We start from the raw sequence: 24,285 nt of genomic DNA, 5'->3' as shown, positions 1-24,285 counted from the left end.
GATCTTATTTATTCATTCATGAGAGACACAGAGACAGAGGGGCAGAGACACAGGCAGAGAGAGAAGCAGGCTCCATGCAGAGAGCCCGATGTGGGACTTGATCCTGTGCCCCAGGATCACACCCTGGGCGGAAGGCAGGCACTAAACTGCTGAACCACCCAGGCATCCCTCATCTGTAAAATTCTAATAATAGTACCTACCTCATTGGGTTTTTATGCAGATTCAATGAATTAATATATGTAGACTATCTGGCATACACTTTGTATTTGTTGAATGGAAGAATAAATAAATGAAAGAGAAAGTTTTCCCAGGACTATGAAAAGGACCTCTTTTTTTTATCTCCTTGCTTCCAGTAGTATCTTTCCATCCAAGGCTCTCTCCACAACCAAGACAGGCATCTGACCACATCATACCCCCATTTAAAACCTGTGCTCATAAAATAAAATAAAATAAAATAAATAAAATAAAATAAAATAAATAAAATAACCTGTGCTCTTGGGACGCCTGGGTGGCTCAGCGGTTGAGCATCTGCCTTCGGCTCAGGGTGTGATTCTGGGGTCTGGGATTAAGTCCCGTATTGGGTTCCTTTCGGGGAGCCTGCTTCTCCCTCTGCCTGTGTCTCTGCCTCTCTGTGTATCTCTCACGAATAAATAAAATATTTTTAAAAAATAAACAAAACCTCTGCTCCAATGCCATCAGGATTGAACTCCAGAATCCAGACTACTGTTTTACTCATCCCACCCTATGATAATTTTAATGAGAAGCACATTCTCAAATTCCTTATTTCAGAAAATCCAGCAGAGCCATAAGAAGTAAAGATTTTTACTCAAGCGCATGGGTCAAAAGATATGTGCCAAAAACCTTTCTTTGGTTTTCAAAAAAAAAAAAAAACTCCATTATTTATACCTTCTAGGAAATTGACAACTATCTAATATTAAAACCAAGGAAACTATTTAAGAAGATAGCAAAATAGGGACGGCTGGGTGGCTCAGCAGTTGAGCATCTGCCTTTGGCTCAGGGCGTGATCCTGGGGTCCTGGGATCGAATCCCACATCAGGCTCCCTGCATGGAGCCTGCTTCTCCCTCTGCCTGTGTCTCTGCCACTCTCTGTTCCTCTCATGAACAAAGTCTTTAGGAAAAAAAAAGAAGATACCAAAATAGGGGCGCCTGGGTGGTTCAGTGGGTTAAGTGTCTACCTTCAGCTCAGGTCCTAATCCCTGCGTCCTGGAATCAAGCCCCACATGGGGCTCCTTGCTCACTGGAGAGTCTGCTTCTCCCTCTCCCTCTGCCCCTCCACTCCCTTCGTTTTCTCTCTCTCTCTCTCTCTCTCAAATAAATAAATAAAATCTTTTTTTAAAAAGATACCACAATAGAATTGCAGACTTTTCTAAAAAGTTAAGAGTAGCATTCATACAACACTGCAACAATAACAAGTCCAGGCATCTTACAGGACTTCTTTGTTAGAAATTACACTGGTAAGGGCAGTCTGTATTTTGTCCAAACCAGATGGATGTGCAATGAAGTGAAAAGAATGCCTTCATGTATTTTGATTTGAGGAGTCTAAAATATGTTCATTCAGCAGATATTAGTGGACACACACTGTTTAATAACAGGACTGACTTCAACGTGTTGCGAGGATTAAATAAAATGAAGGCAAACTTAAAAAGCTAGGACCTCCAGAGAGTGTAAAAACAGCTTTTTTGGTAAGTTATTTATTGAAATATGCAGATAAAAACTGCAGAAGTCACAAATGAACAGCTCCATGAATTTTCACATGGTGTAAACTATTTTAAAAAGATTCTGGAAAAAGGATTATTTTTCCATTCAGCGGACTTGAAGCGAGGCCTACAGGCGGTTTGAAATACATGACATCACCTGCTAAGCAGATGCGCGAGGCGAGTGGGGCGGGGCGTGGAGACTGACGTCACCGCACAGCAGCTTCTTTTCCCCGCCCACTTCTCTCGCCAGAATAGATTGTCTCTGTTACATGCGAGCGAATCCGGAAGTGAACTGCCCAAAAAACCGAACCGTAGGCGGGGGGAGGTGGGACCTCAGAAGGCGCCTGCGCACGGCTGAAAATGAGGCACAATGCTCAGGTTTTGGAGGCGGGACACTTGGCAACAGCATCTGAAGCGCATGCGTAGAGGCCATCTCCACCCTGTGCTTGGTGGGAGGGGCAGTGGGGGGGCAGGATCGCACGGCGGCCTCTGCGCCTGCGCCAGGGCGCAAGGTGGGGCCGCCGGCGCCGGGACTCCGGAGTGCGCACAGTGGTGGGGGGCAACGGTCAACCGTCGCCCTGAGGCGGCTGGCGGCGAGATGGCGTCGGCCTCTGGATCCTCGGACTTGGCCGGCTCTGGAGCGCCCCCACCTGGTGGGGGAGCCCAGGCGGCGGCGGCTGAGGAGGAGGAGCGAGAGGTGGTACGGGTCCGAGTCAAGGTGAGGCTGACAGCTGGTCGGCCTGCCTGCCTGGGGTGCCCAGGGGAGGGGAAGGCGGTGACTCTCCTAGGTTGGAAGGCGGGGCCCGAGATTTGGGGTGTTAACCTGAGGGGCGAGGCTTGAGGGCAGAGTGATGGTGATGGGGACGGGCGAGGGGGGAGGCTGGACCTGGAAATGTTGGGCAGGGCCTGAGAACGTAGGGATTGAAAATGGAGGGATAGGGGCCTAAGGAGATAGGTGGAGATAATGGGTAGAGAGGAGGGACCATAGGACTGGAGGAGGGGCCTTAGTAGTCGAGGCGCGAGGGGGGCTGTTGGTGTCTGAAAAGGAGGTGCTGAAGTGAATTAACATGTATGTTGAGACTGCACTTTTGTGCCAATTTACAATCTCACCCTGGATGAGCTTACTAATGCTTCTCGGGAAGACCGCTAAATAAGTGAGATGCTTTGGACAGTGGTGAATGTCGTGAGGAAGTAACTAAAAAGCTTCTGAACTAGGGAGTTACTTTGGCCACAGTTGTAGCGGGAAGTCCCTAGAGAGGTTCTGAAAGAGCAGAGACACCCCCCTTAAAAGGAATCGTCCATGTGCCTATAGGAGGATGAGTGGAAGCAGAGAGACCAGCAAGGGCAACGGCTGGGAAGTGGGGATGAGCTTGGCATGTTCCCTTAGGTTCCCATATTGCTGGAACAGGTAGGGAGTAAAACGAAGAGGTATAAGGGAGGCAGATTGTGAAGGGCCTTTGACATGTATTCTAAGTAATAAAGCTGTTGCCATAGCTGCAGGAAATGAAAACGGTGGCTAGGACTAGGGTGGTGGGACTGGTGTTGATGAAAAGAAAGTAGATTCTGGAAAGAAGTAAATGGATCACCTCAGGGTAATACAGGAGGCTCTAATGTAGAGGTTTGGGAATTCAGAAAAGAGATGATGCCTGAGCTGTGTCTAGCTGGTTGGAAGAAAGTGGGAAGGACTTTCCAGACAGGAGGATCCACACAAGCAAAGTCTTGAAGCCAGGATGTGTTCAAAATAACTTCCAAGCAGTTTGGTAGTACCAGATTGTGGAGTTCAAAAGAGCTGACTGAAGACAGGCTGGCCAGAGTCCTATAGGCTTACCTTTTGGGAACCCTGGGGTTGCCTTTGATGAGATTTAAGCAGGGTAGTATGTATTGTAGATAGATGAGCTAAATTGGTGCAGCATGGAGTATTGATTTAATGGGGGCCAGACTGGACATGGTGATCCTGACAGCCATCGTTGCAGGGGACAAAGAAGGATTGGGTGCTTAGACTATTGCAGTGGCCTCCTCCTCACTGGACTGCTGCTTTCTCCCTTGCCCCCCACAATCTGTTCTTCTAAGAGCAGTCAGAAGGATCCTGTTAAAAATCCTAAGTCAGATCACATCCCTCCTCTGCACAGAACCCTCCAAGTCTTCCCCCTTATTCAAAGCAACAACCAAAGCCCTCACCAAGGCCCGGAACCCCTGCCTCCATCTGACCCCCGCCCACCACTTGTCTGACCTTGCCTCCTATCCCTCCACTTCAACCTGGTGATGCGTGGCCCCTGGTGGCCCACCCTGTGTCTTCTCTCCCCAGAAGTGTGACAGCTTCTTGCCACCGGAGTTCCGCTCTTTTGCCGTCGACCCCCAGATCACCTCACTCGATGTATTGCAGCACATCCTCATCCGAGCCTTTGATTTGAATGGGTGAGTTATGGGTTACTGGGGGACCGACCATGGGGCCACCCACCTCAACAGTGGTTGTTTGGCGTTTTTTTTGTTGTTGTTTGGTAGGGTTTTTTTGTTTGCATATCCTGGAATATTTGAGGAAATCTAGTCATAGGATAAATTCCTAACAGTCATATTACTGGGCTAAGGGTGTATGCTTTTTAAAATTTTCAGAGTGTTTCCAAAATGCATCCTGGACAGGTTTTTGCCAATTTATAATCTCACCAGCAGCATATAAAATGCCTGTTTCCCTTGGAAACATTGCTTATTAGAAAACACTGGAAAATTTGCCGACCTGATAGATGAAAAGTGGTGTCTCTTGGGGACAGGTATGATGGTTATTTTGTTGTGGTTGTTATTTTGGAGAAGTACATGTACGTGGTAACAAATTCAAGGAGTACAAAAGTGATGTGTACTTAGGATGTTTCCATGGTTACAGTAGTTACCAACATACTTCATTGCATAGTTGCACAAGTGTATCTGAAGAACAAGTACTTAGTTGTTTTTTTATCTTTCTTCTTAAACATTTTTTTGTTGTCAAAGGTAACAGACAGATTGCTTTATTTTTTATGCAATAGGAAGGCTGTTTTCTTCCCACTTCTATCCCTTAACTACCCTGTTACCCTCCCTAGAAGGGACCAACATTTTAAGTTTTCAGTGTACCCTGTAGATACAAGCAGGTGTGTATCTGTTATCTGTGTTTGTATAACAAAGTGGAGATAAATTGTCTGACCTCAGACTTCCCACCATCCTTGGCACAGTACCCAATACATAGTAGGGAGTTGTTTGACTTCATCTCTGCCTTCCCTGGCTTTTTGTGGAAACTGGCCCTCAGGCCTCCAGGGCACAGGGGGCACTTGAGAGCTGCCACACCTCCTCTGTCCAGGAAGAAGAACTTTGGCATCAGCTACCTGGGTCGGGATCGGCTAGGGCAGGAAACTTACCTCTCACTCCTGTCTGACTGGGACCTCAGCACAGCCTTCGCCACAGCCTCCAAACCTTATCTGCAGCTTCGGGTGGATATTCGGCCCACCGAGGACAGTGAGTACCTGGCCCCCTGGGGCCACTGCTCTGGGACCCACCCTTTCCCCATAGGATGACTCCACTCCTTCCAATACACTCCCTCACAATGAGCTTGAGAAAAAGGTATCCTAAGTCCATATCCTGGCTTGGCCACTGGGCCTCAGTTGCCTCACCTGTAAAGTAGAAATAATGATATCTTAGGGCCATCATGAGGATTAAACAGGGAAACTCACGTAAAATGCCTGGAACAATGCATGGCAACAAGGAGAGTGCTCAAAAAATATTAGTTCTAGGTGGCCCAGTTGGTTGAGCATCCAACTCTTGGTTTCAGCTCAGGTCATGATCTCAGGGTCATGAGATGGAGCCTGTGTCAGGTTCTGCACTCACTGTGGAGTCTGCTTGAAATTCCCCCCCTTTCCCTCCCCCCTCTCTGAAATAAAATAAATAAAAGTATTTTTAAAATATTAGCTCCATGGGACGCCTGGATGGCTGAGTGATTGAACGTCTGCCTTCGGCTCAGGGCATGATCCTGGATTTCTGGGATTGAGTCCCGCGTCGGGTTCCCTGCAAGGAGCCTGCTTCTCCCTCTGCTTATGTCTTTGCCTCTCTTTCTCTCTCTCTCTCTCTCATGAATAAATAAATAAATCTTTAAAAAATAAAAAATAAAAATAAAATATTAGCTTCAGGGGTGCCTGGGTGGCTCAGTTAAGCGTCTCCCTTTGGCTCAGATCATGATCCCAGGGCTCTGAGATCAAGCCCTGCATCTGGCTTCCTGTTCAGCAGAGTCTGCTTTTCCATCTCCCACTGCCCCTCCTCACTACTCCTGTATGCGTGCATGCGTGCACGCTCTCTCTCTCTCTCAAGTAAATAAAATCTTATATATATATATATATATATTAGTTCTAACAATAAGTATCCTATTATGTTTCCTATTATAACATATAATCTAGTAATATAGGTAATAATTATATAATGCAGCATAACAATAGAGATGTAATATTGTATGTTTCTGTTATAATAACACATAATTAGGGACGCCTGGGTGGCTCAGCGGTTGGGCACCTGCCTTTGGTTCAGGTCATTATTCTGAAATCCAGGATCGAGTCCTACATCGGGCTCCCTGCATGGAGCCTGCTTCTCCCTCTGCCTGTGTCTCTGCCTCTCTATCAGTCTGTGTATCTCATGAATAAATAAATAAATATTTAAAAATAATAATAACACATAATTATAACAATGCTGATTATGATAATGATGATTGTATTTATCCATTCATTCATCCTGCACTCATGTTCACCCATTCATTGTTCCTTTGATCTCTCAGCCACTTCCTCTCTTCTCATATTCGTTCCCTGACTCTTACATGTGTTGGTCCCTGGGAATGCACAGATAAATTAAGACATGGGCCCAAAAAATTTGATTATGAACCATATATTAGATGATAATATTGTATCAATGTTAAATGTCCTGGGTATGGTAATAGCATTATGGTTATTCAAGGAAAATGTCCTTGTTCTCAGGAAAAACACAGTTAAGCATTAAGGGGTAAAGTGTCATGATGTCTGCAAATAATTCAGCAAAAAATAATATGTATTGGAAAAAAAAATATATGTATTGGGGTGCCTGGGTGGTTCAGTCGGTTAAGGGGCTAACTCTTGATTTCAGTTCAGGTCATGATCTCACAGTCCTGGGATTGAGCCTCCTGTTTGGCTCTGCACTGGTATGGAGTCTACTCAAGCATTCTCTCTCCCTCTGCCCCTCCCCTCCGCGCATTCTCTCTCATTTCTCTCTCTGAAATAAGTAAATCTTTTTTTTTTTTAATAAATAAATCTTTAGGGGATCCCTGGGTGGCGCAGCGGTTTAGCGCCTGCCTTTGGCCCAGGGCGCGATCCTGGAGACCCGGGATCGAATCCCACGTCGGGCTCCCTGCATGGAGCATGCTTCTCCCTCTGCCTGTGTCTCTGCCTCTCTCTCTCTGTCTCTCTCTGTGACTATCATAAATAAATAAAATTAAAAATAAATAAATAAATCTTTAAAAGAAAACCACTATGTAGAGGTGTCTGGGTGGCTTACCTGCCCCACATCATCGGGCAGCCTGCTCATCAGGAAGTCTGATTCTCCGTCTCCCTGGCCCCTCCCCGCTGCTATTGCTCACATGCTCTCTCTCTATTGCTCTCTCTCAAATAAATAAAATCTTTTAAAAATTAAGATAAAAGAGGGACACCTGGGTGGCTCAGTGGTTGGATGTCTGCCTTTGGCTCAGGGCATGATCTTGGAGTCCCAGGATCAAGTCCTACATCGGGCTCCCTGCATTCTCCCTCTGCCTATGTCTCTGCCTTTCACTCTGTGTGTCTCTCATGAATAAATAAATAAAAATATTTTTAAAAAAGATAAAAGAATAATAAACAATATGTATCTATATGGAGAAAACAAGAAGAAGCAAATGTGGCAAAAAATGAACAGTTAGGGGAACTAGATGAAGGATGTATGGGTTTAACTTTATTGTAGATTTGAAATTTTTTAAAATAAAAACTTGGTGCCTCGATGGCTCAGTCAGTTAAGCATCTGTCTGACTTTGACTCAGTTTGTGATCTTGGGGTCCTGGCATCGAGCCCTGCCTTGGGCTCTGTGTTCAGCAAGGAGTCTGCTTTTCTCTCTCTCTCCCTCTGCACCTTCCCCCACTCGTGCTTGCTTGCTCTCTCTCTCTCTCTCTTTCAAGCAAATAAATAAACTATTGGGGCTCCTAGGTGGCTCAGTCAGTTGATTTTCCAACTCTTGGTTTTGCCTTGGGTAATGGTCTCATGGGTCACGGGATCGGGCCCCACATCCGTCTCCACGCTCAGCAGGGAGTCTGCTGGAAGATTTTTCTCCCACTGACCCTCCCTCCACTCTGTCTCTGTCTCTCTCTCTCTCTCTCTCTTTAAAATGAATAAATAAATCTTTTTTAAAAATAATAAATAGGGCAGCGCAGGTGGCTCAGCGGTTTAGCACCACCTTCAGCCCAGGGGCTGATCCTGGAGACCCGGGATCGAGTCCCATGTCAGGCTCCCTGTGTGGAGCCTGCTTCTCCCTTTGCCTGTGTCTCTACCTCTCTCTCTCTCTGTCTCTCTCATGAATGAATAAAATCTTTTAAAAAAATAAAAATAAAAAAATAATAAATAATAAATAAATCTTTAAAGGGACACCTGGGTGGCTCAGTGGTTGAGCATCTGCCTTCAGCTTAGGGCATGATCCCAGTCCAGAGATCAACTCCCACATTGGGCTCCCTGCAAGGATCCTGCTTCTCCCTCTGTCTTTGTCTCTGCATCTCTCTCTGTGTGTCTCGTGAATAAATAAATAAAATCTTTTTATTTATAAGATTTTATTTATTCATGAGAGACACACACAGAGAGAGAAAGGCAGAGAACACAGGCAGACAGAAAAGCAGGCTCCATTCCATGCAGGGAGCCTGCTATGGGACTGGATCCTGGGTCCCCAGGACCACACCCTGGGCTGAAGGCAGCGCTAAACCGCTGAGCCACCTGGGCTGCCCTAAAATCTTTAAAAATAATAATTAAATTAAAAAGTTGGAGAGTGAAAGTCATGGTTCCCAGCCTCAGGGAATTTACATGCCCATTTGGGATGAGAGGTAACATATAAATAGCTAACATGTGTTGAACACTCAGGACCATTCTACACACATAATATTTATTCATTAGATTGTCAAAACAATCCTACAGGGTAGGCATGATGGTCATCCCTACATTATAGATGAGGAAACAGGTTCAGAGAGGGGAACAGAACTTGTGCATGTCACACAGTCAGTGGAAGAGCAGGATTTGAACTCAAGTGGTGGCTGAACTAGTCCAGAGTCTTTGCTCTTAACCATTTGATTCTATGAAATTGTGGGCTTATTAAGATTAGCAGCCTAGAGAAAAAGAGAGAGAGGTGGAAAGAGAGGAAAAAACTGGAGTCAGAGAGAAAGATAGTGACAAAGATGGGCAGAGACAAACTGAAAAAGACAGGTAGCTGGAGACAGGAACTTCTGCCAGAGTAGCCCCGTGTGCTTGGATTACTCACTTAACTAATTCCCCAAGCTTTGGTTTCCTCACCTATAAAATAGACACAGTGACACTCCTTTGGTAAAGAAATCAAATCTGTACAGCTAATAACATGAAGAAAACCCCAACTGTATAAGAACTGAGAGGAATGCAAATAAAGCAGAGAGACAGACACTTATCAATTTGACAAAAAGACATTTAAATATTCTTTTTAGAGGATTGACTTTATTTTTTTTAAAGATTTTATTCATTTATTCATGAGAGGCAGAGACATAGGCAGAGGGAGAAGCAGGCTCCCTGCAGGCAGCCTGATGCAGGACTCGATTCCAGGACTCTGGGATCACAACGTGAGCCAAAGACAGACGCTTAGACACTCAGCCACCCAGATGCCCCTGACTTTCTTTTTTTGAGATTTTTTTTTAATTTATTAGAGTACGAGCAGAGGGAAGGGGCAAAGGCAGAGGGAGAAGCAGGCTCCCCACTGAGCAGGGAGCCCCATATGGGGCTTGACCCCAGTACCCCGGGATCATGACCTGAGCCAAAGGCAGACACTTAACTGACTGAGCCACCCAGGCACCTTGAGAATCAACTTTCCAGTTATTGATGAGTCCATTCTTTTCCTACCATTGTCTCATCTACCAGATTCCTGCCTGCATTTGGGAAACAAACCTGTTTCTGAACTCCTGGTCGTCTTATATTGATCTCTTTGTTAAATCCAAACCAGTTCCATGTTGTTTTAATCACAAAGCTTTATGACATGTTTTAAAGTTTTCCTTTTTAAAAATGTTTCTTAAATATTCTTGTGCACTTACTGTTCTTCTCATTTAATAGAATTAGCTTATCAGTCCATTAAAATTCTAATGGGAATTTGATTGAAGTTGCATTTTTTTAAAGGAATTAATTTTTAGGGATGCCTGGGTGGCTCAGTGGTTAAGCATTTGCCTTTGGCTCAGGACATGATTCCGGATTGAGTCCCACATCGGGCTCCCTGCGAGGAGGGCTTCTCCCTCTGCCTATGTCTCTGCCTCTCTGTCTGTGCCTCTCATGAATGAATAAATAAAATCTTTTTAAAAAGAAAGAAATTAAAAATTAATTTTTAATTAATTAATTTTAATTCCCCAGTAAATACATTTTCCTTATGAAAAATGAAAACATTTCAAATAATGCTGAAGTCTCCTGGAACCACTGTGCCAAATCTTGATTACCCTACCCTTTTGCCCTACAGGAACCACTATGATTAGCTTGATGAGTAATATTGCAGCTCCTTACTCATACACATACACATGTTTATCTACATATAAACATAAATATATTCATATCATATTTGTATATAACCACAAATGGTATATGTTTAACATAAATGGTCTCAAACTATATAAGTATCCAATAGATAGGGCTGTTATTATAAATATTATTAATGATGTTCCTGTGATCATGTTCATGACTATGAAAGCACCAGGCATGTTGTGACACCTTGGATGGCCAGTCCTCTTTCTGGGAAGAAGTCAGTTTCTGTCACCTCTACAAACAGAAGATTACCAAGCCTAGATCTTCAACCAATTTGTGCTATTGTGATCCAAATCCTCTTTGTCATATTGTCATATGTACTGCCAATATTTTTTCCCAGCTTATCTTTTGTTTTATGGCTTTGCTTATAGTGTCTTTTTCTTTTGTCCTATTGAAAACTGAAATTTACATGCAGTCTTTTTTTAAGATTTTATTTATTTATTCATGAGAGACACAGAGAGAGAGGCAGAGACACAGGCAGAGGGAGAAGCAGGCTCCATGCAGGAAGCCTGATGTGGGACTTGATCTTGGGACTCCAGGATCAGGCCCTGGGCCGAAGGCAGGCTCTAAACTGCTGAGCCATCCAGGCGTCCCTGCATGCAGTCTTATACATAATATCTATCTCTTCCTTTATGACTTCTGAGTATCTCCCCTTACTTTGGAACATCTTTCCATCCACAAGTTTATACAGATATTCTCCTATGTTTTCTTCTAATATGCTTATTATTTTATTTTTTTACATGTAAATCTCTACTCTGTGAACATTGTGATAAGTACACCTAGTTGTTTTCAAAAAATTCCAGAAAAAGTTATGCCAGCATCATTTATTAAAGAATCACCTTGTTTACACTGATTTGGAATGACACTTTTATTATACACTGAGTTGCCATATGTACTTGGATTTATTTCTGGGCTCTCTATTACATTCCACCCATTGGCTCCGTTTGTCTATTTCTGTGCTGACATCATATTTTTATCACACTGGTTTTGTGGTTAATTTTAATAAGGCAAGCATTGCCATCCTCCCACTGTTCTTTTTCTTGGCTCTTCTTTTTCTTAACTATTCTTATTTTTTTAAGATTTATTTATTTATTCATTCAGAGAGAGCGAGAGAGGCAGAGACACAGGCAGAGGGAGAAGCAGGCTCCATGCAGGAAGCCCGATGTGGGACTCGATCCAGGGTCTCCAGGATCACACCCCGGGCTGCAGGCAGCGCTAAACCGCTGCACCACCAGCGCTGCCCTTAACTATTCTTAAATGTGAATTCTTCCATATGATCCTTAAAGTAATTTTTATCCAGTTCCAGGAAAAACCCAATTAGATTTCTGATTGGCATTACACAGAATTTATATATTAATTTAGCGTTTGGGAAGTTTGACAATTTTATAGGAAAATGTAGTATGTATAGCATATATCATGTAATACCACAAGTAGGGCCTGGGACAGCACTCCATAGTGAAACATTTGGATGATTCTTCAGGGAAATATGTACACATTCACACTTAGTAGGTTATATAAAGACTATATATAGTTCAGATCAGGCTTTGCCACTGGATGAGATTGTGCTTATAGAAATCCTTTGCCCATTCTATTAATGGCTTCTTTCTTTTCTTAAGCAATATAGAATGTCTCTCTTTTCCTGTAATACTTTTGCCCTTGAGCAGTGCTTTTTCTGACATTCACATGGCTGTGCTTGCCTCTGTTGGTGTTTGCCAAGAATACCTTGGGTTTCTTCAGTTTTCAACCATTCTTTGTCACATAATTTTAGGTATGTCTCTCACAAAAACCCCATACCAGGATTTATGCTTTTTTTACTCAATTGACAGTTAAACTCTTTTCCCTCCAGTCTCTCCCACCCTCCCAGGCCTTGAAATGGAAGCTTTGGAACACTTTTGTTTTTTTTATTTTTTTTAAGTTTTTATTTATTTATTCATGGGAGACACACAGAGGGAGGCAGAGACATAGGCAGAGGGAGAAGCAAGCTCCCATGGGGAGCCCGAAGCAGGACTCAATCCCAGGACCCTGGGATCATGACCCGAGCCAAAGGCCGACTCTCAACCACTGAGCCACCCAGGCATCCCATGAAACACTTTTAATTCTTACTTTTACTCTGATCCCTAACCTTTAACTTCTGGGTTTGGTTTAGATAGTAATTTCTATATATACATATATACATACATACATATACACACGTGTGTGTGTGTGTGTGTGTGTATTTTTTGTAATGATTTCTTTTTCAATTCCAGGCTATCATTGTATTTTCTTTATAGTAGATCACTTATGTTTCAGTAATCCTAATGTAATGCTTAATACTATAAACTCCCAATAACAGTACCTTTGTCATTTCATGTTTAACTACACATATTAAAAACTTGTAGCCTGTCGCCATTTACCTTCCCTTTTGCCTTCCCCCACTTGGAGCCTGCATTGTGATTCGGGAGTCATTGGCTTAAAGAACTTCTTGTTCTCCAATAAGGTGCAAGGGTTGGATGTACTCCAGTGACGAAAAACGTCTTTCTCTGGCCAAGATAGATATGTACTGTCTTGGCTGGGTGGGTGGAGCCCTTGCATCTCAAGGCTTTCTTCTCAGCGCTCCGTGGGTGCTGCAAACCACTGTCTTCTTGCTTTCAGAGTCGAGGAGCAGAACTACTTGCATCTTGCATCTCCTGGACTTGTCCTCTCCTCGTTTTCACTCAAATCATCAAGCTGTAGCTCTGCACCTTGAAGGGGTTCTTCTATTTGGTCTTTCAGACCATTAGTTTGACCTTCTTCATTTTATCTGTTAAGTGTTTTCATGTTTTGGGGGCGCTTGGGTGGCCCAGTCGGTTAAGTGTCTGCCTTCGGCTTAGGTCATGATCTCAGGGTCCTGGGGTCGAGCCCTGCGTCAAGCCCCCTACTCAGTGGGGAGCCTGGTTCTCCCTCTCCCCATTCCACACCCCTGCTCATGCTTGCTCTCTCTTTCTGTCAGATAAATAAATAAAACATTTTTTTAAAAAGTGTTTTCATACTTTGGAAAGACCACTCTGGCAGCTGTTGGGAGGGAGTGGAGAGGAGCAAAGAGGCAGTCTCAAGTGAAAGATGTGGTGGCTCAGACAGGTGACAAGGTAGAGATGAGAGAAGAGGTAGAATTGAAGTATGTTCTGCATGCAGAAGCCACAGGGCTTAGTGACAGTTTGGCCCTGAGAGTTGAGAGAGTGGGAGGCAGTAAGGATGTCTCTCAGGTTTCGGGCTCAAGCAGATGAACAGATAGAGACACTGTTTACTCCCATGAGGAGCAGAGGAGGAGGCTGTGTCCAGAGTGGATCTTGGGCTCTCCTTTTGTTCTTGTTGTTTTGTTTTAAAGATTTTATTTTTATTTTTTTCATGAGAGAGAGAGAGAGGCAGAGACACAGGCAGAGGGTGAAGCATGATCCTGCAGGAAGCCTGATGCAGGATTCAATCCCAGGACCCTGGGATCACAACCTGAGCTGAAGACAGACGCTCAGCCACTAAGCCACCCAGGTGCCCTGGGCTCTCCTTTTGGACCCCTTGCATTTTCTGTGCTCTGTGAGACATCCAGAGAGAGGCAATAACATCCAAATATGGCCTAGGGTTTGCTTCTCCTTCAGCTCTGTGGGAGAAGGTATAGTGGACTCCATCGACAGGCTGCTTAGGAATAGCATTTGCCTGCAAATGACAATGGCTTAAATCAAAGTTGACTTGTTTCGTAGAGTTTGAAGTCCATTGGACAGGGGTACCTAGGTGGCTTAGTCAGTTAAGCACCTTCCTTTGGCTCAGGTCATGAAACAGAGTCCTAGGATGGAGCCCACCCAGTGGGCTGTCTGCTCAGTGGGGAGCCTGCTTCTCCCTGTCCCTCTGCCTGCCTCTCTGCCTGTTTCTGCGCTCTCTTTCTCTCTGTCAAATAAATCAAATCTTTAAAAAAAGAAACCTGTTGGACACTGCTGTGGTCAGATTAGCAGCTCTGTGGCACCAGGGCTGACATCTTTCCAGCGTCTCAAATTTCCCTTCACATGGCCACTGCTACTTCAGCCATCACATCACATTTGAGGTGGGAAGAAAAGATGCAAGGGCAAGGAAAGGAGAGGGACTGGTGTTTCAAGGGCCAGAACTGGGTAGAGCCAGTATAACACTATTTCCTCTGTGTATTATCTATGACATTCCTGTTCCACAAATACTTCTAAAGTCTGTCTAGGCTCTGGAACAAGGTTCATATTCAGCCCTACCATTTCCTGGCTGGAGAATTTTGGCCAGTTGTTAATCGTTCCAGCCTTTTTTGTCATCATCTACTAAATGAGAATGATCATGGTAATCTATAGCAATTGTGGGATGGAGACTAGTGTGAATATAAGATTAAGAGTTTGGGCTCTCAAGCTTTGGGTCTGGGCTTCAAATTTAGTTCTTTCACTCACTAGCTGTGAGGTCTTGGGCAACTATCTTATAAAGACTGTGCCTGTTTCATCATAGAAAGAATGGTGTTAATAATAGCCTAACTGGGGGTGCCTGGCTGGCTCAGTCAGTAGAGCCTGCAACTCTTGATCTTGGGGTCCTGGGATTGAGCCCCATGTTGGGTATAGCTGTTACTTAGAGATAAAAATCTTTTTAAAATATTTGAAACAATAATAATAATAGTGCCGAGTGCTTAGGTGGCTTAGTCGGTTAAGTGGCTGCCTCCAGCTCAGGTCATGATCTCAGGATCCTGTGATTGAGCCCTGCATCAGGCTACCTGCTGGGTGGGGAGTCTGCTTCTCCCTCTCCCTCTGCCCCTCCCCTCCCCCCTGCTCATGCATATTCTCTCTTTCTCTCTCTCTCTCTCTCTCACAAACAAATAAAACCTTTTTAAAAAAATAAAAGCGGGGATCCCTGGGTGGCGCAGCGGTTTGGCGCCTGCCTTTGGCCCAGGGCGCGATCCTGGAGACCCCGGATCGAATCCCACGTCGGGCTCCCAGTGCATGGAGCCTGCTTCTCCCTCTGCCTGTGTCTCTGCCTCTCTCTCTCTCTCTCTGTCTATCATAAATAAATAAAAAGAAAAAAGAAAAAGAAAAAAAAATAAAAAATGTTTTTAAAAAAAAATAAAAAAATAAATAAAAAATAAAAGCACCGGGATCCCTGGGTGGCGCAGCGGTTTGGCGCCTGCCTTTGGCCCAGGGCGCGATCCTGGAGACCCGGGATCGAATCCCACATCGGGCTCCCGGTGCCTGGAGCCTGCTTCTCCCTCTGCCTATGTCTCTGCCTCTCTGTGTGTGTGTGTGTGTGACTATCATAAATAAATAAAAATTAAAAAAAAATAACAGCACCTAACTCATGGGAAGGATATGAATATTAAATGAATCAATATTTGTAAAAAGGCTCAGAACACTTCTTGGCATAAAGTGGAGCCCTTTTCATAATGGTTGGCACATAGCAAGTGCCCCAAAACTATTAATTTATACCATTAAAATACTGCTTAGAGTCTGCTGAGCCATTCTGTGGGACAGTTAACCACCAAAGAATTATTATTCATGGTTTTATGTTTTTCCTGATTTAGATGACATGGGAAGAGAGGGTGGGAGTCATTCATTGCCCGATGGGTGGCCTGGCTTTGGTAGGAGAGGAACCCAGCCCTGACGTGTGGGACTCTAACGCCCATTCTTGTATTGCGTCATTCTGTGTACCTAGGCCCTCTCCTGGAAGACTGGGACATAATCAGCCCCAAGGATGTCATTGGTTCTGACGTGCTACTGGCTGAGAAAAGGTCATCGCTGACAACAGCTGCCTTGCCCTTCACGCAGTCTATCCTCTCTCAGGTGATTTCAGGGACCCCTGTGGCCAGCTGTAGGGGGAGGGCAGGCCTACCCAGCACCCCAGATTCTGACCAATCTAGGTGGTTGGCACCTTCCTCTAGCCTGCCCAGCTGATTGGTGGTGTTTCTCCCTCCTTCTGTCACAGGTGGGCCGCACCTTGTCTAAGGTCCAACAGGTGCTGAGCTGGTCATATGGAGAAGATGTCAAGCCCTTCAAGCCACCCCTGAGCGATGCTGAGTTTCACACATACCTGAACCATGAGGGCCAGCTCTCCCGCCCTGAGGAGTTGCGCCTGCGGATCTATCATGGTGGTGTTGAGCCCTCTCTACGAAAGGTGAGCCTCCTTGGTCACTCATTGGATCCATCACTCCTGCAGTCATGCATAGCTCATGAGATGCATGCGGTGGACCACACTGTCATGGGATGGCTTGGAGATGTTCCAGGGCAGCAAGCTCTCCTTCAGGAGGGGCTAGGAGGCCAAGGTGGGAAGGCAGACTTTTCTGAAGGAAGACAAAAGCCCCAAGGCAGCAGGGTGGGTGGTAGCAGATATACACTGAGATGTGGTGGCTCATTTGTAGAACCTCAGCCTTATCTCTTTTGCCCCTGGCCAGGTGGTATGGCGGTACCTATTGAACGTATACCCCGATGGGCTGACAGGCCGTGAGCGGATGGACTACATGAAACGCAAGAGTCGCGAGTATGAACAGCTCAAGAGTGAGTGGGCACAACGAGCAAGCCCTGAAGACTTGGAATTCATCCGCAGCACAGTCCTCAAGGATGTACTGCGTACAGACCGGGCCCACCCCTACTATGCGGGGCCTGAGGATGGCCCACACCTGCGGGCACTGCACGACTTGCTTACCACCTATGCTGTTACCCACCCACAGGTGTCCTACTGTCAGGGCATGAGTGACCTTGCCTCACCCATCCTCGCTGTCATGGACCATGAAGGCCATGCCTTCGTCTGCTTCTGTGGCATCATGAAACGCCTGGCCGCAAACTTCCATCCTGACGGCCGCGCCATGGCCACCAAGTTTGCCCATCTCAAGTTGCTGCTGCGGCATGCCGATCCTGACTTTTACCAGTACTTACAGGAAGCTGGTGCCGACGACTTATTCTTCTGTTACCGCTGGCTGCTGCTTGAACTCAAGCGTGAGTTTGCCTTTGATGATGCCCTCCGCATGCTTGAGGTCACCTGGAGTTCGCTGCCCCCTGATCCTCCAGAACATGAGGTAGAGCTCGTCGGACCCCCCAGCCAAGTGGCAGACGCTGGCTTCAGTGGCCACAGGGGGCGGCCCGTACGACAGAGGCACATGCTGAGGCCTGCTGGTGGAGGAGGCAGTGCTTTTGAAGATGCTGTTGACCACTTGGTCACGACCAGCCAGGGGCCTGGTGGCGGGGGGCGTCTCCTGAGACAAGCCAGTCTGAATGACCTCCAGCAACTCAGGGATAACACAGGCTCCAAGAGGGACCCTCTGGTTCAGCTGCCCCCACCAGCTGCCCTCATCAGCTCCAAGTCCCTCTCCGAGCCTTTATTGAACTCCTCAGACCCACTATTCTCCTCCTCTTCCCGCCCTGACTCCCCATCCTCCTCATCTCCACCATCCACCCAGGAGGCCTCTCCCGCTGGTGATGTGGCTGCAGGATCCCCCTTGATGCCAGAGCTGGGCTCCCCACAAGAACCTGGGAAGTCCCTGCCACCCCCGCCCCCACTGGGCCTGCCCCCACCCCAGGAATTTGGCCGGGGGAACCCATTTATGCTCTTCCTCTGCCTTGCCATCCTGCTGGAGCACCGCGACCACATCATGCGCAATGGGCTAGATTACAATGAGCTGGCCATGCACTTTGACCGCCTTGTGCGAAAACACCACCTGGGGCGCGTCCTTCGCCGGGCCAAGGCTCTCTTTGCTGATTACCTGCAGTCAGAGGTGTGGGACTCAGAGGAGGGGGCTGAGGCCACAGCCCCATCTTGATCAGGCTCCTTCCAGCCCACCATCAGCCCCACCAGATCTCTGTTCTTTGCCATGAGAGCCTATACATGAGACCCCAGCTCCCTGCCTGCCAGCCCTAGACCCGTTGGGAGGGCAGGACCCTTTCTCCCCAGGTCTGAGAGTATGGGGCTCTGCTTTGGCACTGCCCCATGGAGGCCATGGCCTCCTTTCTCAATTTATGTTGTTTTGTTTTTAACAACTGTACTTTGCACACATGAAGGTCATTTGGTCTGTGTATTTCTCTGTGCTTTCTCTGGTTTTTGTTATAGATGGCATCCCCAGGAGCTCCTAACCTGATGGAGCTGAAACACTTCACTTGGTGGAGGGTGGCCCCTGCTTCCCCAGTGGCAGGAGAGTAGGTGCTAAGAATTGGTTCTAGGAAGTGAGCCCAGGTCGAGGGCTGCTTAAGGAAGGCCTAAGGCTGTTTTGTGGTACATCTGTCTGCCGGTAAAAGTCTAGATCATAGCGGTGAATGTACATTTTCAGGATAGGCCCCCAAATGAGGGATAAGAGAGGGAGTTCCTGAGTCCAAAAGGACAAGTCTCATTACACAGACTAGACAGTACAGGCTACTTATGTTGGGCCAGCCACTTCTCCCATTCCACATGTCACCATTTCTAGGATCCAGACCCTCCCCTGTGAGTCTTATGCACTAATTCTGGCAGTCCTGGGCGGGGGTCTGAGGCTTCTAATTCTTGTCACTTGTTGTGGGACCAGATTGAGAGACTGGATCTGCCCTGCCTAGGGCTCTAAGCCCTAAATTGGGTTTGCCGCTCATGATTGGCCTGTCTTAAACCATGTTAGCAACAGAAACCACCATAAGTGGTTTCTGTTCTCCAGCCCACTTATGTAGACACACAAACCAAGCACTGATAAAACGCAGGCCCTAAAATAAGTCACTTACTTATTTGGAAGATAATGGTCAAAAGAAGGCCCTTTTCCCACTTACCTTCTCAGAAGGTAGACTCTTTCGTGGGCCAGGTGCTGTCCTCCACAAAGGACATGGCAGATAATGGGTTAGGTAACTGGGTTCCTTCGGGTTATGGCCTGGCTATGCCAAATTCTGGCCAGAAGTTGCTGCTGCACTAGGCACAGAGATGAGAAGCATTGGGGCAGCCATCCTCTCATCCGTCTCCCCCAAGAATGCCATATGAAGCTGGAGATAACCCTTAAAACGTTCCCATCATGCCCCAGTACCAGAGGGGAAGCTGACCATTCCTCCAGTGAGAGCTCGCTTTATAAGAGCGGGACAAGGCCATTCTGTGTCTAGGGTACTCCCAAGACAACGGGTCTAACACGTGCAGATAAGACACACACATCCCGTCTAAGGGCCATACAAGATATGAGGGTATCTGGCCCTCTGAGGACCCAAAATGTCCCCCTCATCAGCCACCGGCTGACACCCTCTGGGTACATTCTGTGATTAACAAGCTCAGATATTTGAGGAGCCAAACAAGTCAATTCTGGGTATGTCAGCTTTGGACCTCAGTCCTTTCTGTGAATAGGAAGCTCGGATCCACTGAAGGGCAGAAACCTCTATTAGTCCCTGAGGATACTTGGGGTTTCTGGTTCCTGCCACAGTGGAAAACAGCACGAGTCACTGACTTGCCCAAAAGCAACCCTGGAGAAACTACAGAGGGAAATGTGAATTCCAGAAACTGCGGCACAGCTATGAAGACCTATGGCAAAAAGGAAGGCCTATGTTTTGAGTAGCAATGGCTGAAGGCAGCAAATACAGGATAGGTTTAAATTCTAGCTCTTACCTCTCCCCTGTGTTGTTTTGGGAAGGTTCTTGTCTGCCCCTCAATGCAGACATCATCCAAACCACTTGAAGTTGTTGGGGGAGGGGGCTGATAGTATCAGGGCATCAAGAACCCTGTTGAGGGGAGGAAATGAGCAGCCAGAGGCAATCATTTCCTCCACCCATCCCCCTCCAGACACCAGAGCTGGTGGTGACACCTAGGGAGATGGCCTCCTCTATGGTTTAAAGATGAAACCTCTATCAGAGGAATTGTCATGTGGTGTGCTAGCAGAGGGCGTGATAGCTCTACTCTTGTGCCTGGGGCTGCCCGCCCTCTGGCTCATCTCCCCACATGTCTTTTTACCCTTTGAACTCCGGGTGATTAAGCAGAGTCATATCTGGCCTTCAGCCTTCCCGCAATACATTGTATATGCCAGAACAGCTGCTCCCATCAGGGGAACATGAGCTCACCACCAAAACAACTAGACACTGGGGCCCCATAACTGCCTCCAGACCAAAAAAAAAAAAAAAAAAAGGTGGAAGTATTAGTAATCTATTGCTGTATAATAAATTACCCCCAAACTTAGCAGCTTAAAACAACAAACGTTGATTTTCTCTGTTTCTGAGTGTCAGGAATCCGGGAGCCACTTAGCTGGGTGGTTTTGACTCGGTCTCATCTGAGGTTTCAGTCAAGTTGTCAGGACCGAAGCTATGACTTAGATGAATGACCCACTTCCAACACGGCCCACTCATGAGGCCGTTGGGAGGAGGCTTCAGTTTTTCACCATCCGAGCCTCTCCACAGAGCTCCTTGCAACACGTGGTCCCAACAAGCAGGTGAGAAACCATGAGCAAGACAGAACTGGAGTATCTATTATCACTTAACCTCAGAAATGACATATCATCACTTCTGCTATATTTTCTTGGTCACACAGACCAACCCTAGTGCAGCATAGGAGGGAACTACACAGGATGTAAATACCAGCAGGCAGGGATTATTAAGGGCTATATTGAAGGCTGGCTACCATACTGCATGACATAAATATCCAAAGCAGAAGTATTGAGACGGGATCCCCAGGTGGCTCAGCGGTTTAGCACCTGCCTTCAACCCAGGGCGTGATCCTGGAGTCCCAGGATCGAGTCCTACATCAGGCTCCCTGCATGGAGCCTGCTTCTCCCTCTGCCTGTGTCTGCCTCTCTCTCTGTGTCTTTCATGAATAAATAAAATCTTAAAAAAAGAAGTATTGGGACAGGCATGAAGAATTTTAAGTAACTGCAATAAATAAGAGATAAAAGTAGAATATAAAACCAGAACAAGTGATGTAAAAGAACCCAAAGAAAATAGTAGGTGTGAGGATGATAGAAAAAAAGGAATAGAAAAGTACTATAAATAGAGAACAGGAAATGGGATGTCAGAGATTTTACTATAATAGCAGTCACAAAAATATCTAAAACACAGACCTTCATTGGATTAAAAAAAAGGTCCAACAATACACACACACACATTGAGAAATATTGGAAATGAAGGATGAAGAGAGGATATATAGCACACTAATCAAAGTCCAAAGAAAGCTGGGATAGCCATCCCAATAGTTGTTAATAAAATTTAAGATCACAAAAGACAAGTTATATCTACCATAAACACATATACACCAAAGGAGCGCTGAACAATACATTTTTTTAAAGATTTTATCAGTGTGCCACAAGGGGGTGGGGCAGAGAGAGGGAGAAGCAGACTCCCTGCTGAGCACTGAGCCTGACGTGGGCTCAATCCCAGGACCCTGGGATCATGACTTGAGCCCAAGGCAGACACTTAACCAACAGCCACCCAGGCACCCCTGAACAATACATTTTTAAGCTTGATATGTGTGTGTGTGTTTATACACATATATACATATAAAATGAAGAAGGCTCCTTTTTTGCTTACATTTAACAATTACAAAAATAGACCACATTAGGGCACAAAGCCTCGATGAATTCAAAAGTATCACTATTAAGCATTATCTCTGACCATAATACAATAAATTTAGCAACAGCAAAAAAGCTAAAAAAACACCCCATTTTTGGAAACTAATATTACTAGGGACACCTGGGTGGCTCAGCAGTTAAGTGTCTGCCTTCAGCTCAGAGCGTGATCCTGGAGTCCCGGGATCGAGTTCCACATCAGGCTCCCTCCCTGCATGGAGCCTGCTTCTCTCTCTGCCTATGTCTCTGCCTCTCTCTCTCTGTGTCTCCCATGAATAAATAAATAAAATCTTGTAAAAAAAAAGGAAACTAACATTACTAAATAACCCTTAGATGAAAGAAGAAATCATAAAGGAACTTTAGAAATATTTATAACTAGGAGCACCTGGCTGGCTCATTTGGTAGAGCATGTGAGTCTTGATTTTGCAGTCAAGAGTTCAAGCCCCACGTTGGGCATAGAGCTTACTTAAAAATATATAGGGGATCCCTGGGTGGCTCAGAGGTTTAGTGCCTGCCTTCGGCCCAGGGCCTGATCCTGGAGTGCCAGGATCCAGTCCCGCATTGGGCTCCCGGCATGGGGCCTGCTTCTCCCTCTGCCTGTGTCTCTGCCTCTCTATCATGAATAAATAAATAAAATCATATATATATTTTTTTTCTCTGTTTCTGAGTGTCAGGAATTCGGGAGCCACTTAGCTGGGTGGTATATATATATATATATATATATATATATATATATATATATATATATACATACACACACCACACACAGAGAGAGAGAGGGAGAGAGTGAGTCGCCTGGGTGGCTCAGTCAGTTAAGCATCTGAACAGATTTCAACTCTGGTCATGATCTCAAGGTCCAGGATCTAGTCCCGCATTAGGCTCCATGCTCAGTGGGGACTCTCCTTGGAATTCTCTCTCTCCCTTTTCCTCTGCCCCTCCCCTCCCCACGCTTTCTCCCTCAAATAAATAAATAAATATCTTTTTTTAAGATTTTATTTATTCACTTATGAGACATACACAGAGAGAGAGAGAGAGAGGCAGAGGGAGAAGCAGGCTCCACGCAGGGAGACAGACATGGGACTTGTCTCCGGGATTACACCCTGGGCGGAAGGCGGCACTAAACCGCTGAGCTACCTGGGCTGCCCCAATAAAAATCTTTAAAAAATAAAATGCTAAAAAAATATTTACAACTAAATATAAAAACACTACATGCAACATTTGTAGGACACAGCCAAATCAGCTAATATAAGAAACCTATAGCCTTAAATACATTTATCAGGAAAAAAAGATTGAAAAGATACACTTTAAATCCAAAAACAGTGGTTAACTGTGGGAGGAAGAGAACAATAGTTGGGTGCAGGATTAAAAGAGAATAAAATGAGGAGCTTTTCATGGAACAATGAAGATGTGTCATGAACTGTAGAATATGATCAGAGCTCAGACACCTTGAAAGGCAAACGGGTACTTTTTTGCATGGGGGCTGATTATTTGAGGGCTACCTAAGACCATTATGTATATGCACAATGTGAAATCTATTCATGTCCATCCTGGGCATAGGAGGTCTGGATATGGCAAAAGCCAGACAAGTCCATTTTGTGGATGCATATCATTCTGTACTCTGAAAATTAACAAATCTAGTATCTATTTGGAGGGCTGACCCTCAGAAAAAGGCTAGACAGGTCCATTCTATGGATAAGAAATGTAGAGTTTTTGAGATCAGACTAACCCAGTCTTCCTTGACCGGAAACACAGACACCCTGAAAGCTGGACAAGACCAAATCGTGGGCAGTGAGTTCAGCCACTCCTTGCTCTGGATAAGTCCACATTGTGTGCTGTGAAAGTACTTTCTGTGGATCAAAGGCTCAGGAACTCTGAGTGACAACAAAAATTGTTCTATGGATCGGGATATACTCCGTCTAAAAATTGGAGCATCCTGTTTTTGTAGAAAGCACCTCAGGCAGTCTACTGGCAGGAAAATCAAGAGACACTTTAGGAGGCTGTAGATAAGGAGGAGGGCTGAAGTCAGAAATGAGAGGAATGACACCAGGAAAAAAGGATCCCATGACAGGCGGCTAGGTGTTGAGCACGGAAAAACAAAAACAAAAACAAAAACGTAGGGATCAGCATCAGACACGGAGAAAACGCAGAATCTGACATTATGGATTGCGAAGGGTTAGGATAACAGGGAAAGTGGGGAATAAAACATCGGGCCCTTGAGGGATATGAGAGGACCGGGAGGTGAAGGAGGTTACAGTAATTACGTCTGAGACCCATGGAAGACAACTGAGATGGTGAAGAAGACGTCAAA

The 24,285-nt window shown here is 45.7% G+C and overlaps 1 protein-coding gene across 2 annotated transcripts; it reads left to right on the top strand.

Moving 5' to 3' along the window:
- The first annotated feature begins 2,188 nt into the window (after window positions 1-2,188).
- TBC1D25 (TBC1 domain family member 25) lies at window positions 2,189-18,509 on the top strand. Of its 2 annotated transcripts, none has more exons than XM_072815670.1 (6): window positions 2,189-2,436; window positions 4,024-4,133; window positions 5,041-5,195; window positions 16,157-16,284; window positions 16,427-16,615; window positions 16,893-18,509. In XM_072815670.1, exons 1-6 carry the CDS (start codon window positions 2,317-2,319, stop codon window positions 18,252-18,254), a joined length of 2,064 nt encoding a protein of 687 aa, XP_072671771.1. In that variant the 5' UTR covers window positions 2,189-2,316; the 3' UTR covers window positions 18,255-18,509. The 2 variants fall into 2 exon arrangements, with proteins under 2 accessions (XP_072671771.1, XP_072671770.1); XM_072815669.1 differs by having other exon boundaries at window positions 2,193-2,436; window positions 4,990-5,195.
- Window positions 18,510-24,285: the final 5,776 nt, after the last annotated feature.

The sequence above is a fragment of the Canis lupus genome, chromosome X, assembly GCF_048164855.1.
Source record: "Canis lupus baileyi chromosome X, mCanLup2.hap1, whole genome shotgun sequence".
NCBI lineage: Eukaryota > Metazoa > Chordata > Mammalia > Carnivora > Canidae > Canis > Canis lupus.
Note: the sequence above shows the minus strand (reverse complement) of the source record. Positions and strands in the feature narration are given on the sequence as shown.

What these genes read in the sequence shown, in the direction of transcription:
- TBC1D25 (XM_072815669.1), top strand. Translation starts at nt 2,317, where the DNA reads ATGGCGTCGGCCTCTGGATCCTCGGACTTGGCCGGCTCTGGAGCGCCC. An exon ending in TGGTACGGGTCCGAGTCAAG is followed by an intron (nt 2,437 to 4,023) that starts GTGAGGCTGACA and finishes TTCTCTCCCCAG; the next exon opens with AAGTGTGACAGCTTCTTGCC. An exon ending in CGCAGTCTATCCTCTCTCAG is followed by an intron (nt 16,285 to 16,426) that starts GTGATTTCAGGG and finishes CTTCTGTCACAG; the next exon opens with GTGGGCCGCACCTTGTCTAA.